General features: G+C 41.4%; 1 protein-coding gene across 2 annotated transcripts in view; it reads left to right on the top strand.

The window, feature by feature from the left end:
• Nucleotides 1–384: 384 nt before the first annotated feature.
• Nucleotides 385–16,070, top strand: part of ywhaba (tyrosine 3-monooxygenase/tryptophan 5-monooxygenase activation protein, beta polypeptide a) — a 17,448-nt gene continuing 1,762 nt past the window's right edge. Inside the window, exons 1-6 of one of the 2 annotated variants that reach the window (XM_020621219.1) lie at nt 385–501; nt 6,436–6,596; nt 8,130–8,270; nt 10,409–10,532; nt 12,485–12,648; nt 14,770–14,865. In XM_020621219.1, the coding sequence (XP_020476875.1) occupies nt 6,444–6,596; nt 8,130–8,270; nt 10,409–10,532; nt 12,485–12,648; nt 14,770–14,865 (678 nt within the window). In that variant the 5' untranslated portion in view covers nt 385–501; nt 6,436–6,443. Of the gene's footprint in view, nt 515–6,435; nt 6,597–8,129; nt 8,271–10,408; nt 10,533–12,484; nt 12,649–14,769; nt 14,866–16,070 lie in introns of both variants that reach the window. The other variant, XM_020621218.1, reaches the window with a different exon arrangement.

Below are 16,070 nucleotides of genomic sequence, written 5' to 3'. Positions count from 1 at the left end.
TGATGAAATTCATGTCAACCAGCAAAAGCATGTGGTAACTGTATTGTAAAGATGAAATAAGTGCTGATGGACTGTGTGTTTCATGGCTTGCAGTGGCTGTGTAGGTGGTGGTGTAGGAGAAACAGACGTGCTTGTTATAAAGTATGAACGCTTGTAAAAATAAATAAATAAATAAATGTAACCCACACAAAGCTGTGTCAGCTGGCACCATGGTGAACTCAGATACGACAGCAGCGGCCTCATGGAGACAGTTGCCACGGAGACCAGCGCACGTCATCCTGTAGCAGTTGCCATGGTCCTCCTGACGTCAAAGCCCCTCGCAAGATGCTTAGGAAACCCCTTGACACGGTTGCCATAGATACTGGCGGGGGGAGGCGGGGGGTTTAGGGGAAGCGGAAGTGTCAGAACAGGCGGAAGTGGTACTGCCCTGAATACCCCGAGCTGCAGCAGAGGACGGCTTGACAAACTCCAATCGTTCAAAGAATAAAATCGGGATTCCTTGTACGTTTTAAATGTGAGTTCACTTGTATATCATTCGATTACTATCTTATCTACAGGCCGGGGAGATTATTTCGTGTAGAACAGCAGCCCCAGCGGTGGTCTCATTCTCTGCATCTGCGGCGGAAGGTGTCTATTGTGGTTATGGGCTGGGTGCGGGGATTTAGGCCAAACCTTGTGGCTAAATAGCGTGAAATAACTCTCAAAACACCTGACATGTGGTTGTTTGTGCTCTTTGTGCTGTCGAACGCGCTACAGATAAATGATTTTGAAGGGCTAGTCTCAGGTCGATACCATGCGTAGTCCCGGTGTAGGGAGGGAGAAGCAGCAACCAAGTTTGGCCATTTTGACAGTTTAGCAGCAGCCGTGCGTCGGCCGGGGTGAGCAGCCCAGACATATTACGTTAGCAGCCAGTGCTAGGTACAAATCACGATAGATCGCTAAAAGCTAGCATTGTGAGCTACTGGCTTTAACGAGGCAACCGGCATATCTCATTATTAGCAGAACAAACAGGGCAGCGCAGTTGTCGACGTTTTTAGTTGAGCTCCGTCGTGGCGTAATAGAACGATATGGATGCTAACCACCCTCCCTGTTTTCCGGGTGTTTCCCCTCAAATGCAATTTCAGTTTTTAAAACGTTTAAATTCGATCGTGTAAAGTTAACGGTCACGGGGTAGTGGTAAAGCAGGACAAATGCATTATTTTACCATATAGCCGTTTCAGCTCGTAATATTTCACCAGATTGAACTGGGTCAGACCCGTCAAGGTCTCGCTAAGATAACGGTTAAAGCCAACGGCCGTGCCGTAGCGTTCAGTTAGCATGTTGGCTAGCTGGCGGTAATCTATCTCTCCATCTTAAAATTCCGCAGGGGAATGCGACAAGGAGGGCGTAGTTTTAGCAGACCGATTACATGTTACAATGCAAGTATTCGTAGCCTCGGGGTTGCTTTTATTCATGTTGTTTTTTTACCGCTTACATTAAAACGTTTGTAGAAGCGACGGCCTTTTTAGCTGTCCAGTGTATTTTGGTCTGTTGTTGAAGATTGTGTTCCCCATTTTTGTCGGTACGCATAAGGCTTTTAACTATAGTAAAGAGCGTTCCTACTGTTGCGTTCGTAGGTGATGTGACTTAGAGGACAAATCAGTTTTAGTCGATGTGTGGGGTCGTTGCGATGGTTAACCAACGTTTCAATAACTAGCCTTAACCCCAACAGATTTTTCGACATTTTACCCCATGCTAAATGCTAACGCGGCGATACTAAAATGAACTGGTTTAGCCTCGAAGACAGCGTGTGAATGCTACATGAACCCTGAACAATCACTTTCTATTCGATTTTGCATAATAGCATCACCATTTCTTTGATGTATTCACAGTACACATATTCTGGTAGAAGTCGTTATTGTGCTGAAAAACGTGAGTGAAATCAGCGACTACGTTTAAAGCATGTATGAACAACGGTATCACCATTTTGTCCTTTGGTAAACTGGCGGAGCTGCACAGGCCCAGTGAGCACATAATTATTGTATGATTCAGGCCTTATTCAGCCCTTGAATCACCACTAAAAAGGTAACGTTACCGTTGGTGCGCTCCCAGCTGAGAGGCTATTCATTACGCTGCAGGCCGTAGGAAGTGAATAGGAGTGGCGTCAGAAATATGAACGACAGTTTTTGAATGTGTCTCCGAGCACCTTTCCACTCGCATGTGAAGTCACAGCCACTGGTTTAGCAACACGGTAGTCTGTTAAAGGACTACCGGTATCAGTTTGCATCGAGAAAGTGTGGCTAAATTCGAGGTGTCATCTAAAATTAGTAATATTATTCTGTGGCATTGTTCATATGGAAGCACACAAGTTAAAGCATCACATATATACTCACATTAACCAGCTAAAATAATTACTACTGTAAGTCAGAGGTTTTTACTGATTTTCTTTTGAGTAGCCCCACTGATAACAGAAGGTGAACATGAGGTATTTTTTGTTGAAATTGTACATGCAGAAATATATTCACGTTCTTCATTCTGTTCCTATTTTTTTCCCCATAAAGGAAGTGTTCGTTTTTACAGCATTGTAAATTCATATGGCTGCCCTCAAATCATGTAAACTGTTAATGGAAATGGTCTTATCTGTCTTTTTTTGATAAAGTTCAACTGTTCACAGAGAGAAAGATGGAAATTGTAACTTATTTAATGTGCTTTATTTTATCACAGTATGCATTTCATCTAAAAAAAAAAGGTTTGTATATGCTGTCAATTATAGTTTTTAGGGAGAAAATCAGGCCCGGCCAAAAATGAAATCGACAGGTCATACTTAAAAATTCTGAATTGGCCAGGGAAAGTGCAGATGATCACCAAAATGACTGACATTTATACAGACTAACCTATTTTAAGAAGAAATGCCAGTTAGTTTGCAAGTTGGAATTGAATAAAAATGACTTGTAGACTCAAGGCACTCAACATCTGAGTGGATGATGTGAACAACATTCTGTCAATGATTTAGTAAGACTTACTGAAAAACTTGTCAGAGGAATGTCTGTTTTGGCTAATACAGGAAAACATTTCATTTAGGAATATCTCAAACTGTAAAGCAGTCCTGCTCCTTGAGGAAAAAAAATGTAGCTGCTGCAGTATAAACATTTCAAGGTAAATATTGGCATAGTGCCCAACTAGCATGACAATAAGGGATACTATGGATATGACTAACTGTTTTTGGTAGTTTTATATATTTGACTCTTTATCAAGACTATTTTGTTGCAGGTTTTTTTTTTCCAAAGTAATTAGTTATTTATGACAATACTGCAAGTTTATTTTTAAACTGCATTATGTCATTTTGTCTTTGATTACTCATAAATAACTGCACATAACATGTTGGGGAAAATCTTTGTAATGTTTAATTAATAAATATCAGCTGATATATTGAATTATCGGATGTTTAAATATTCAAATTGGTATCGCTTTTAACAATCCTGTATGGGTTGGGCTCTAGCATGTATAAAGTGGAGAGAACTGGACCTAGCACAGAGCCTTGTGGAATGCCCGACTAACTGTAGTGTGCATGGAAGATTGATCATTAACATGAACAAATAGGTGTTTGTCTGATAAGATTTGAACCAACTTACTGCGGATCCTTTAATCCCAGGGACAAGTTCCAGCGTCTGTAAAAAGATGTGATCAACTGTGTTAAGAGCAGCACTGAGATCTAAGAGGACAAGTATGGAGACAAGTCCTTTGTCCGAGGCTAGGAGAAGATCATTGGTGACTTTCACCAATGCGGTTTCTGTACTATGATGGACTCTAAATCCTGACTGAAAATCCTCAAACAAATCATTCTTGTGCAAATGGTCACATAACTGCTTTGCAATAGCTTTTTCAAGGATTTTAGAAATAAACAGGAAATTGGATATTTGTCTATAATTGGCTAGGACACCTGGGTCAAGAGTAGGCTTTATGAGTAGAGGTTTAATTAATGTAACCTTAAAAGCCTATAGAACATAGACTGTTAATAGAGAGAGGTTAATCAGATCTAATATGGACATGATGATTGGAGGTAAACGTCTTTGAGCAGCCTGGTCAGGATGGGGTCTAAGACGTTGATGATTTAGTAATTATAGAATAGAAACGTCTGTTATAGAATAATAGAAGTAATTATTGAGGTCAACTCAGAGATCAATGGGAGAGAAGCAGCCGATAAATGAGGTCTTACAGATGTTTCTGAAGCCGTTGTACTTGATGACACATCTGTGGGAAGGATCTGGTAATTTTTTTTTCTCTGATTGTGGTTTTATTTGTAGAGAAGCTCATGAAGTCGTTGCTGCTGAGATCTAAGGGAATGTTAAGCTCAACAGTACGGTGGCTCTTTGTCAGCCTGGCTCCAGAGATGTGAGCTGTACCACAGAACTAGCCTCCTCAGGTTGTCTGTGTTTTGTCAAACACAGGGAGGGTGAAACACTCAAAATTATGAACTGGCCCTGAAAGCCACTGTCCATGTGAGAAGAGAAGTAGTGAAGGAGGCCACAAGTGAGATGCTGCACTTGCCGTGATAGACTGCACTTTGTACAAGTCGACTGCTGGTGCTTTACCAGCTGCAACTGCACAGCAGGCATAAAGAAGAGAAGCCACTATTGGGGAAACAAAACTGTGTGACACCGTCTGGTGTCTGCAGGAAGAGGCGGTAAATCTTTAAAAGAAATGGAAGACAAGTCTAGGAACTGAAAATGGAGATTTTTGACAAGCATGCTTAAGATAAGCACTGTAATGTAGCAGCAATGATTAACAAAATGAATCTGCTAGTTCTGATTGTTGGTAGATTTTCAAGCAAAAATACCAAACTTTTAATGGCTACAGCTTCTCAAATGTGAGTGTTTCATTGTCCTTGTCTTTGCAATACTGTGAACTGATTATCTTTGTTATTGAGTGTTGGAGGAACAAAATATGTTTTGAGCACCTCATGTGACTCATTTCAGGATCCAGGCAGTTTGATGGGAGGGTTTATTTTTTTGTTCTGATTTGTAAATCAAACGGTTGATTACACAAGAATATATCAAATATTTCACAAAGTGATAATGGTAAAGCAGACACATGGGAAATAAATGAATTCCTTGAGTAAAACCTACTGAAGTCTGACTTAGGTTTATTTTCCAACAAAAGAATGACTCAAAAAGACACAGCAATGATTTAAAATGACTATTAATGTCTTAGAGGTGTTATGATACATCTCAGTTTAATCAAGAATTTCTTGTGGGACTTGAAAATTGCTGTTGAGGAAGAAGAATAAAAAACAAAAGCATAATAAGGGAAAATTGCAGTGTACTGATTTGATGCTAATACACATGTTTCCAGATGCTGCAATTCCTGCCAAATTTGATTTTACTCAATGTTGGTTTGAAGGGGTTAGATACTTTTTGTCTCATAATCTAGTCCAGCAATACAAAGGTCCAGGGTGGTGAATGCCTTTTGCAGGCACAGTATCTAAGTTGACCCCTCCTTTAGAATGTATTGTTTTGATTGGGCAGTCTTTTGTGATTCTCAAATAATTAAAGTATATTTAAAAAGACAGCCAGCCACAGGCAAAATGCCAGCTACAGAAATAAAACTACACAAGTCTAGAACTGATGGTACTTGTGGTTGTGGTGTTTATCTTAGTTTACCAGTCTGCGTTCCTGGGGAGGTAATAGCCCAGGGGTGGTGGTTTCCCCCAGGAAGGGTCCTCACTAGGCTTGGCACCCAAAGTGGAAAATGATCAAACTTGTCAGTATGCAGATGTGAGGTAAAACAGGTTTCTGGTGTGTGCATATAAACATATTTTACTTCTATTGTGATACTGTCAGTTCATTATTTAGCAGGTAAATTGTAGAAATAAGGGATCTACACATGATTCACATGAATAGCGGTTGTGATGCTTAAACCAGTGAAAGCTCACTGGGGAGAGCTGGGTGTGATGTGTGGCTATAAAGGAGCTGGAGGCGAGGCTGTAGCCTACTTAGACCTACAGATTCATCTGGAGAACAGAAAGCCCTGGGGATGAAATAACCGAGAGCAACCATTTCGCTGGAACAGAAAGTGGTTTTGACATTTTCCAAAAGGCTATTAGGTCTGTGCAGGCAGATTTTATTTGGTACTCTCTTGTATTTGATATTAGGATCCATCCAGTGAGAATTTATTAATTTGCAAACCAGTGCTGGCGCTTTGATTATGGAATGAATAAGCATCTTTATACATGTTTCAGCTTCTAAAATGTGACAGTCTGGAAAAAACTGCTTTCCCTTCCTCTTATTTCTTTCACTGTCCTCTGCTTATCTCACAGCCCTGTACTTGCCAAACTTGTCTCCTATGTCTGTCTTATTTCTCTGCTCTGTGCCAGTCTGTCTTCTGTTTCTGCCTGCTCCAGCTGGTAGATGGAATGCCCAAATGTAACTCTGCCTTTCTGTCCCATTCTCCATGCAGCCTAAAACATGGATAAGAACGACCTGGTGCAGAAAGCCAAGCTGGCAGAGCAGGCCGAGCGCTACGACGACATGGCAGCTGCCATGAAGGCCGTGACAGAGCAGGGCTCGGAGCTCAGCAACGAGGAGCGCAACCTGCTCTCTGTCGCCTACAAGAATGTGGTATGGTATCCATCTCATGATTGAAATGTTGAGATTCTTTGAAGATGAATGATGGTACACAGTCGTAAAACCTCTTCCCTTTCACTACTGTCAGCTTCTGCTCTGTTTTACTACAAAATGCTAATAAAACCTTCCTTAACCACCTCACCTTAGAATGCCCTCATGAAAACAAAGGAATGTATGAACTTGAGTTGACATTTCCAAGCGAACACCATGATTTAAACACAAAGCTCAGTTGTAAAATGAGGTTAATTCTGCTGCTTAGTTGCATTTAACAAATGAAACTGTATTCATAAAAGAAAGTCCATGAATACACAGACAATGACATGCGGAAGCAAATTTGCTCAGAATCACAACCCAAGACAGTTCTGCATCCACATCCAGGTCGAATGTTTTAACTTGAGGAGAGACTCGCCATTATTCTGAGTTGGATGACTTGGTGAATAAAAAAAAGACAGGAACAGAGAACGCAAAGTGAAGTTCCTGGCGACTGTGTATGGACCATCTCTCACTTAGTCACTGCTTGTTGTCACAGCAAATGTCATTCAAGGAAATTGGCCATTGACCTCTTGTGGCCAAAAAGGTGGTAAGATAAGGCAGTGAAATAAAACTTCATCGTGGTTCGTTGCTCCACTCATTTCGCACACACACACACACACACACACACACACAGAGTTCACTGATAGAATTATGTTTATATTGTGATTCACTTTTCAAAGCCACTCATTTCCTGGTAGTGCCACAGCTTTGTATTGCCAGACACTGTGCCACTATATATAGTTACACCCATAATAAAATGCATATGGAGCTGAGGATTTAACACCTATAACAGCTAGGAACATCTCCCTCTAGTAAAGGCCTCTTTGTTTGGAATTGACTGGAAACATTTAATGTGGGTAAAGGTTTGCAGCGACAGGATGTAACGTGCAGGCTGCAGCGTTAGACTGTGTTACAGCAGATCTTGGATTTGGGTTTTTATTCTTGAAGATTTTATTACACCTTATGTCAGAACAGCCTTGGGATTTCCAGCACTACAGCTCCACTTATTGTTGTGGTTTACATGAAGTTTTTTTTAAAGCTTGTCAGCACTGAGTAACACTTGGTAGCTTTTTCTTCTTCTTCTTCTTTCCTATTTCAGTATTAGCTGTAACCGCAACAAACAGATGCTGTAAGTCACTGGTTGTGTTTAGGTAGGACATGGGGTGAAGCCACCCTTCTCTGAGGTGATGGGAAAGCAAATGTTGGTGCACTGTCACATTGTCTAAAGATTGTTTCACTTTCTTCAGGTTTAATGATGAGGAATTTCCCTCTAGTATGTAATAAACGTTTTGTTTTCCTTGTATATTGTTGATCTGTTTAATAATTATGCTCGTGTCAAAGAATATAGTGAAACCATAAGATTAGCAGTAAATTTGAATAGTGTTTAACCATGTTCATCTTTCACACTAAATGTGTATTATTTCAGCTCTTTTTCCAGTCGTGTATATATAACATGCTTTGGTTAAATGTCAGTTCTTTGGTTGCTGCCTTTAGGTGGGGGCCCGTCGTTCATCCTGGCGTGTCATCTCCAGCATTGAGCAGAAGACGGAGGGGAACGAGAAGAAACAGCAGATGGCCCGCGATTACCGTGTGAAGATTGAGAAGGAACTCCAAGAAATCTGCCACGACGTGCTGGTAGGGAGAGGGATGGGAGAGGGCCGGCTGGGAGTGGGGGCTGTGAAGATGGGGAGAGAGAGAGAGAGGAAGGGAAAGATGGGGGGAGGTGATGGGTGGGAGGAATGGGAGGACTAGGACAGAAGGTATAGAAAGACTTACCAGCAGCAGCTGTTAAGAGTTATCAAAAAACTTCTTCCAATCACTTTTTCTCCTTGCTACATCTTGGCTTCATTTTTTTGTATTTGCTTGACCAGACCACGTTCTTCCATTGCTCCATGGTCCAATTCTGATGTTTACATGCCCATTGTAAGCACTCAGGGCGGTGGACAGGGGTCAGCATGGGCACTCTGACTGGTCTGGGGCTACACAGCCCCAAATGCAGTAAGCTGCTGCACTGTGTGTTCAGACAACTGTCTTATCATAGCCAGCATTAAGCTTGTTCTGCATTGCTCTCCTGTCTGAGAATCTTCACTACCCATGCACATCAGTGAGGCTTGGTTGCCCATGACCCTGTCGCTGCGTCACCAGCTTAAAGAACTGACTGTTCACATGCTGCCTAATATATTTCACCCTTTGTGGCTACAGTGGCATTCATTAATCAGTCATTTACTTCACCTGCAAGTGTTTTTTTAATGCTGTGGCTTATCAGTATACACGATGTGTTGTTTGCACATGAATACATTTTATGGCCCTCGTGCATATTTTATTGAAGTGGCCTCTGTCAGTGCACTGTGTTGCCAAATGACACTAAATTGCGCTGTGGCAATAGTCATGCGAGGTTCCAACACCCAGAAATTACTTATTGATTTGAGGGACTTGGACTTGTTAACCAGTGCTGTTTGCCTAAGCTCCACCTTCATTATGTGGCCACTGCATCCTGGAGCTCTTCTCTAAAGTGTTTCCTTTTTGATGGAATGTGTTCCTGGTCGGAACATCTTTAATCAATGAGTGAATCAGAAAGGCTTTAAAAATGGTCAGTGTGAACACAAGCTACATTAATGCTGCTGATCTGCCTGCTCTTCTCTGTTTATAGACAGCAGCTAAAAAAGTGAATATCATTGAAAGTCTCATTCAGCTCAGATTTGGAGTTCAAAGCTGCTGTCAGAAATCTGTCTGCAGTTATTAAACAGTTTAGGCCTTGCATCTAACCCCTCACACTGTCAGGAGCTGACTAGGTTAGATTGCTCAAGGTCAAACCAGACTCAAATATTTAGTGCTTGAGCAGACTTCTAATAATATCTACAAGGTCAGGCTGGAAGCTTCTGCAGTGATGTGGCGCTGGAGAAATGAAGGGAGCTGTCCTTAAAGCAGCAGGAAGCTAGGAAGGGGCAAGCTGCAGTGCATCCACAGGACAGAAAATGTGTTGGTGATTTGACCTCAGAGATATTACCAGCTCATAATAGCAAAAATGGAATTTTATTCCCCATTGTTCATGTTATGGTGTAGAACCTGTTGGTAAATGTTTGTTATGCAGAGCATTGTTTCATTATACATCTGAAAAGAAATGTCACTGAAAACTGCATATTTTCTGTCAACATAAGAAACAAACTAGGTTTATTTTGTCATGGTTGTCATAGTTAACTGATCTGCTCAGGTCACACTAATGCAAAAACCCTGTAGAATCCTACACTGGTTCAAGTCTGTACTGCTCACTGATCTACAGTACATCACTGTCTACAGTGGTGGAATACAGTGGATACCAATACTGAGGACCCCACCCCACCCAGATTACTCATTTAGCTGTGGGCATAATGTTGTATACTATGTTATTTTTGTGAAATGAAATTAAAACTTAGTAGGATACATCAGGTCAAATAGGTATATTTGCTTTTTCTCTTCACTCTTAGTTACACAACAGCAGCACCTGGTAGTTAGAATGTGTAAACATTTGGTAACAACTACTCCACTTGGTAAACATGTTAGAACGTGGATAAGAGCTGTGTCCTGTTCTACATTGGATGTTCGAGATGACCACTACCGTCACAGGTCACAGGTTCAATTTTAGGAAGAACTGCAGCACAAAGACGAGCATTAGTAAAACTGTGTAATCGGGTAACAAGTAACTGACAGGTCTTTGTACGTTACTCTGTACAAACACAGAATCTGCTGTCCTGTTTCAGTTGATTAAACCTGTTCTGGTTGTCTGTCTGTTTTAGAATCTGCTCGACACATTCCTCATTACCAACGCATCTCAGCCGGAGAGCAAGGTGTTCTACCTCAAAATGAAAGGAGACTACTACAGATACCTGTCAGAGGTGGCCTCTGGGGATCAGAAGAAGGGTGAGGATCCGGGCTCGAGCCTTAAAAAAACCCTGAATTTTCTCATAGTTCTTTCACAGTCATTTTGTCGGGGAAGGGAGTATGGTGTTAACTCGGTTGCAAGTGGGAGGAGTTACTGAGTTACTGAGTTACTCAGTGTTCCACCCTGTGAATCAGATCCTTTTACTTCTCAGGCAGTTGCTCAGAGTAAACAGGCCTTTTTATTAAACATAACTTGCTGTATCAAGTCTGGGTTATTGCTCCAAAAAGAGCTAGAAACTGTTTAGCTGTGCCTTAGTAATACTACAGCTTGTTACAGCTGCCAAAATAAAGGTGCTGTTTAAAGGATTGTAAATGTTTTTTCACATTGAAAGAAGTAGTATAATTATGAAAACACACCATTACTGAGAAGATTGTCTGGCCATTGGAGTTTCTACACTGCACATTACACTGTGCGCTAATTTGGATTTGGTGGAAAATCTGCCAGACTAATTTAAAGTAGGAACTGAGGGAAATGTTGCAGCTGGTAAAGAAAATAAAAACCTGATTGAGAAATCTTCAACACATCTGTTTTGTGCAGCAAGACCGGTTCTTGTGCTGATTGGCTGAAATTAGCCGGACAGACTCCGATCCTTTTTTCACACAGAGCATCCTAGGGTGTGTGGAGTACACGGACTGAAAGGCCAGGCAGAGAATTGTGAGGGAAGGTGAACTGAATATGACAAAATGTGTAGTGGATTAAAATTGCCGACTACACCTTTAATGGTGAAACAGGCTCAGGCTGTTGCCAAGAGACAGTAACCTATAATGTTTTGTTACCCAGGTTATCAGTCACCTGACTCTGATTATCATGGCAACAAGCCAAAGCACACCCGTGGTCTACAATTTGTGACAAGATGGTGACTCTCTACTGGTTTGACTGGTGGTAGATTGACTCTGACACATGCGCTCGTTGCCCTGAAACACAGCATACAATGTCTTAAAGCTTAAGCATTAAATACATTTTCTCTCTTAATATTTTATTTCCTGTTTGCTGTTGTAAATCATTTTGGAGGTAAACCAGCAAATGAAAAACAATTAATGGATAATGTAAGTTCTTGCCCATTTTCTTACCTGTAGACTAACCGATTAATTTTTGCAACTTTAAAAGGAATTACAAGTGACGCCACAAGGATTACTGTATTACAGAATACACTGTGAACTTGCTTAATTTGTAGAAAAGGGTGAAGTAGCGTCCAACGCATGCTGCCCAGCCTGTTGCAGAAGTAGAATAATACAACTTTGAAAACCTAAAGACTTGTGAACTGTGCTCAGGCTTCTAAAGAGAAACTCATTAGTCTCACTGAGGGTAAAGGTCCTCAGAATGATTTTTAAATGGTTTATTCATCCATCCATTCTGTTATTTCTCTAGGTTGTGTTAATCAAATTATTTGTCATTGAAAATGTTTCTACTTCTCCAACTTGAATCGTTCATGTTTCCCTGAAATACAAACATGTTGGTGACTGGACTTTCAATCAGCCTCAACAGGTCAAAATCGCAATTTGCTGCAACTGACAAAATATGGGAAATGTTCATCCAAGTTGGAGTCCAGAAGGTTTCGGTTGTCTTGTTTTTTCTGACCCCAGTGGTCTAAAACAAAGAATGTCCATTAGCAGCATTATAAAACAGAGACAAGCACCTGTTTTATGACCAAACAGGAGCCTTAGCTGTACTTGTGTTTAGTGATAATTAGCTAGTGTTACCATGCTAACATGCTAAATATCATACCTGCTAAACATCAGCTTTTTAGCAGTCATTGTGAGCATGGTGACACTTGATTTAAAGAACCACTGTACCTCACCGAGCTGGTAGTGTGATGGGTTTGTTCCGAAATACCAGGACGTGGTCTGGAAACTGAGCCCTCTTGTAAAGTTTTGTTGATTCAACCTGTCTCAGTGCAGCATGTCGTCACTTGTGGTTATTTGTTGTGCAGACACGGTGGACAACTCTCAGCAGGCCTACCAGAAGGCCTTCGACATCAGCAAGAAGGACATGCAGCCAACACACCCCATCCGGCTGGGTTTGGCCCTCAACTTCTCCGTCTTCTACTATGAAATCCTCAACTCGCCTGAGCAGGCCTGCTCTCTGGCCAAGCAGGTGGGTGCCTAACACCTTGGTTATCCATACAACAGGCCAGAATATAGACCCTTTTCACAGCGACGTCATCTAACATCCAGATTTTGGTGCGATGGTGTATCACTGTTTCTGGTTCAGTGTTGCACTGGGGCAAACTGATTTAAGAGCAGAGCTGCAGTCCAACATTTCCCTGAGATTGTAAAATAAAAAAAGACAATGCCAAAACCCACCAGAATAATAATTAAACATTTTTGATGTTGTAAATCAGTTGTTCAACAAAATATTTAGTTTTTTATTACTACTACTGTAATGTTGCACAGTTAACAGAGCTCTGGTAGCCAGCAAGCAACGTTAGCAGTTAATGTGCACAGGAGCCTCAGCGAATGTCTATTCACAGTATTAGCTTGGGACTTATACCAGTATGTTAAAAATTCCAAGGAAGTGTTTTAAATATATGATGTAGCTTGGTGAGGGGATGGGCAGCTGTATTATGTATTTTCAGAGCTGATAAACATGTACCCTCCAGAAATAACCAAGCAAGCCATGTCCATGGGCAGAACCCCACCACCAGTGTTATCAGTTCAGCTGTTTGCAGTCATAAAGCGCCTTTAAGCTTGACGTACGACTTACAAATGCAATAACCGGTACGTTATTCACAGGAACATTCTTTAGACCCTTATGGTAAATGGTCTTATACTTGTATAGCGCCTTTCTATGCTTTTACAGCACACTCAAAGCGCTTTCACACATTATTCGGCCATTCACCCAGTCGCACTCACGCATTCACACACGGGTGACATCACCGGGAGCAACTGGGGGTTCAGTGTCTTGCTCAAGGACACCTTGACATGTTGACTAGACAAGCCAGGAATCGAACCGCTAATCCTCCGGTTAGGAAACGACCCACTCTACCTCCTGAGCCACAGCCGCCCCCTTATGTAAAATGTTAATATTGCTAAAAGGATGCTAGCATCTTATTTGCTACATAGTGTATCCCCTAAACAAAACTAGCGTTAGCATAAATTAGAAAGCCTATAAAATTATACCTTAGCACCCTTTGAAATCAACTGGGTAGCATCCAGTAAAGAAATCATAGCCTTTGTCAGGTGTGGACTGACATGTCAGTTGTTACCTTTTGAGATCTGTGGCTCCAAACTGAAGCTAGGATACCTCTGGTGTTTATGAAAGCTAGCCTTAGCAGCCCCGGGCTTGATGCTGATGAAGAGGAGATAACATTGCTTGAACAGGGACTTTGTTCCACCTTGCCTCAGCCAACATCATATTTGGCTTCTTATGCTTCGTATACTGTACTGCAAGCTTATCTGGACGCTTTTTTAGCTAACTACTGTAACTTTTTCCACCAGGAGTAGCATGTACATTACTGTACCGACTGCTTCACATGTCACAATCACATTAACCATAACCTGTTAAAGGGGAGGCCTGACTAGTAAAGATCCATAATCCATTAAACATCATCCATTTATGTCTGTGGCAGCTACTTTAGACTGTATGAACTCAGTGATTATGCTGATCAGCAGAAGTGATTTACCCTGGTTTTGAAGGAAGTTGTCTGATGTCATGTGAAAAGGGTCTACTTGAATGTTTTTATGGTAATATGGGTTATGCCCCCCCCTCCACAGAGCAGCCAGCAGTTAACAGCCAGGATGAAGCAGCATTGTGCCGGCTGCTGAACTCTTGTTTCAGGCAGACCTGTAGTCCTCGGGCACCTGACAGCTGTTCTGTGGATACAGTTGCCACAAGTCAAAACCTTGAGATACATACATGCCATGTGATTTGTGGTCTGTTTGAAAGAAGCCATAGTCCAAACATGCAGGGTTATGGACTGAGCTCCACAATGAAAAGGCCTGCTAGTGCTGCTGCTGTTATATACGACTGGTGTAAAAAAAAAAAGTAAATGTGAAACAGTTTGCAACTTGACTGAACAAAAACAAAAAGATTCAGCTCAGAAGGCAACAAAAACAAAAAGATTCAGCTCAGAAGGCAGCTCTCCAAGTCACTGATTACAATTGTTAACACAAAAGAACAAAGAAGTTGATCCGATCGACTGAGACGGACCTAATCTGTGGGTGTCGGTACGCTTTTGGGATTTATGTCAGTGAACCTTTGTGTTCTTCCCTGCAGGCTTTCGACGAGGCGATCGCTGAGCTCGACACCTTGAACGAGGACTCGTACAAAGACAGCACGCTGATCATGCAGCTACTAAGGGACAACCTCACTGTAAGTATACACATAGTTAGCTTTTAATTATTGTGAAGTGATTTGTTTGGCTGCACATTTTATCACTGCATCAACAGTGGATGACTTGGAATCCTAATCACAGAAGCACACACTGTATATATTTACCAGTACCTATCAGCAGGTTACTGATTGTTAACATGTTGAGGAACTGATTTATCGTGTCTCTACAGTAAATGCATTATATTGAGCCACCATTTCTTCAGCCACAAAAACAGTAGTTGAGCCCTAGTCAATATTTGGCGTGGTTATCTTGTGTCCACTGGTTGTGTTGACAGAACTGAGGTCTCACACCCGGTGAACACCAAATCCTTCATCAGAAAGGCCCAAGTATATTTACAGTCAGGGTACTGATACTGCTGCTAAGGCTTTTCTATCCTAAATTGGAGTGAGCAGAACCCGTTTTAACACACCTACAGTGCTGGTGTGTCTAAGCACATGTATTTTCTTTTTCCACCCCAAATTTTAAACTTGACTAACTGAAATAACTTGGCTGCATTTACACAGCATTTAACAACATTATTACTTGTATTAATCTGCAGATTGTACTCTTGATGAATCAGGAAGTCTTTATTGTTAAGTATTATGTAAACATGCCATTCACCACAGTGACACCCCCGGTTTTCATGAAGGCATTAAACCAACAGTCACAATGTAAAAATAGACAATTTACTGTGTGATACAAAGGAACACAACAAATCTGAACATTTCAGAATGAAACCATTAATAAATGCTGCAGAGGACTGATCAGTATTAAACTGCCTTTCACAATAATTCACATCGTGAACATTAAAGCACATTTCCATTGCGTATTGTCCTGAGCTGGTCACCTGGAGTTTTCACTGTCAGCTAAACTCCTATCGTTCTCTCTGGATGCTAGAATTAAGTGTAATAATGCTTGGTGGTAAGTCAGCGGTAGATGATGGGCTCAGGTATCTCTCAAATACGTTATACATGTTAGGAAATAGTTGCTGAAAATGTGAAAACACTGAACTATGTGGAGTTGAGGATTTTTCAGGTGGGGCAGAAAGCCTGGCTCTGATGCACTAGGGTCATCCTTAACATAAGGCCTCCCCCAACACTGTAATGCTATAGATGCTAATGCTGCTGCCTCAGCATTAATGCCAAAAGTAGGAACTCATGAAGGGTGTGTTTGTTGGAGCTGAACTCACTGTAGTTGTTGGAGG

The sequence above is a fragment of the Monopterus albus genome, unplaced genomic scaffold (genome assembly GCF_001952655.1).
Source record: "Monopterus albus unplaced genomic scaffold, M_albus_1.0 scaffold255.1, whole genome shotgun sequence".
Classification (NCBI taxonomy): domain Eukaryota; kingdom Metazoa; phylum Chordata; class Actinopteri; order Synbranchiformes; family Synbranchidae; genus Monopterus; species Monopterus albus.
This window is presented reverse-complemented; position numbering and strand designations above follow the sequence as displayed.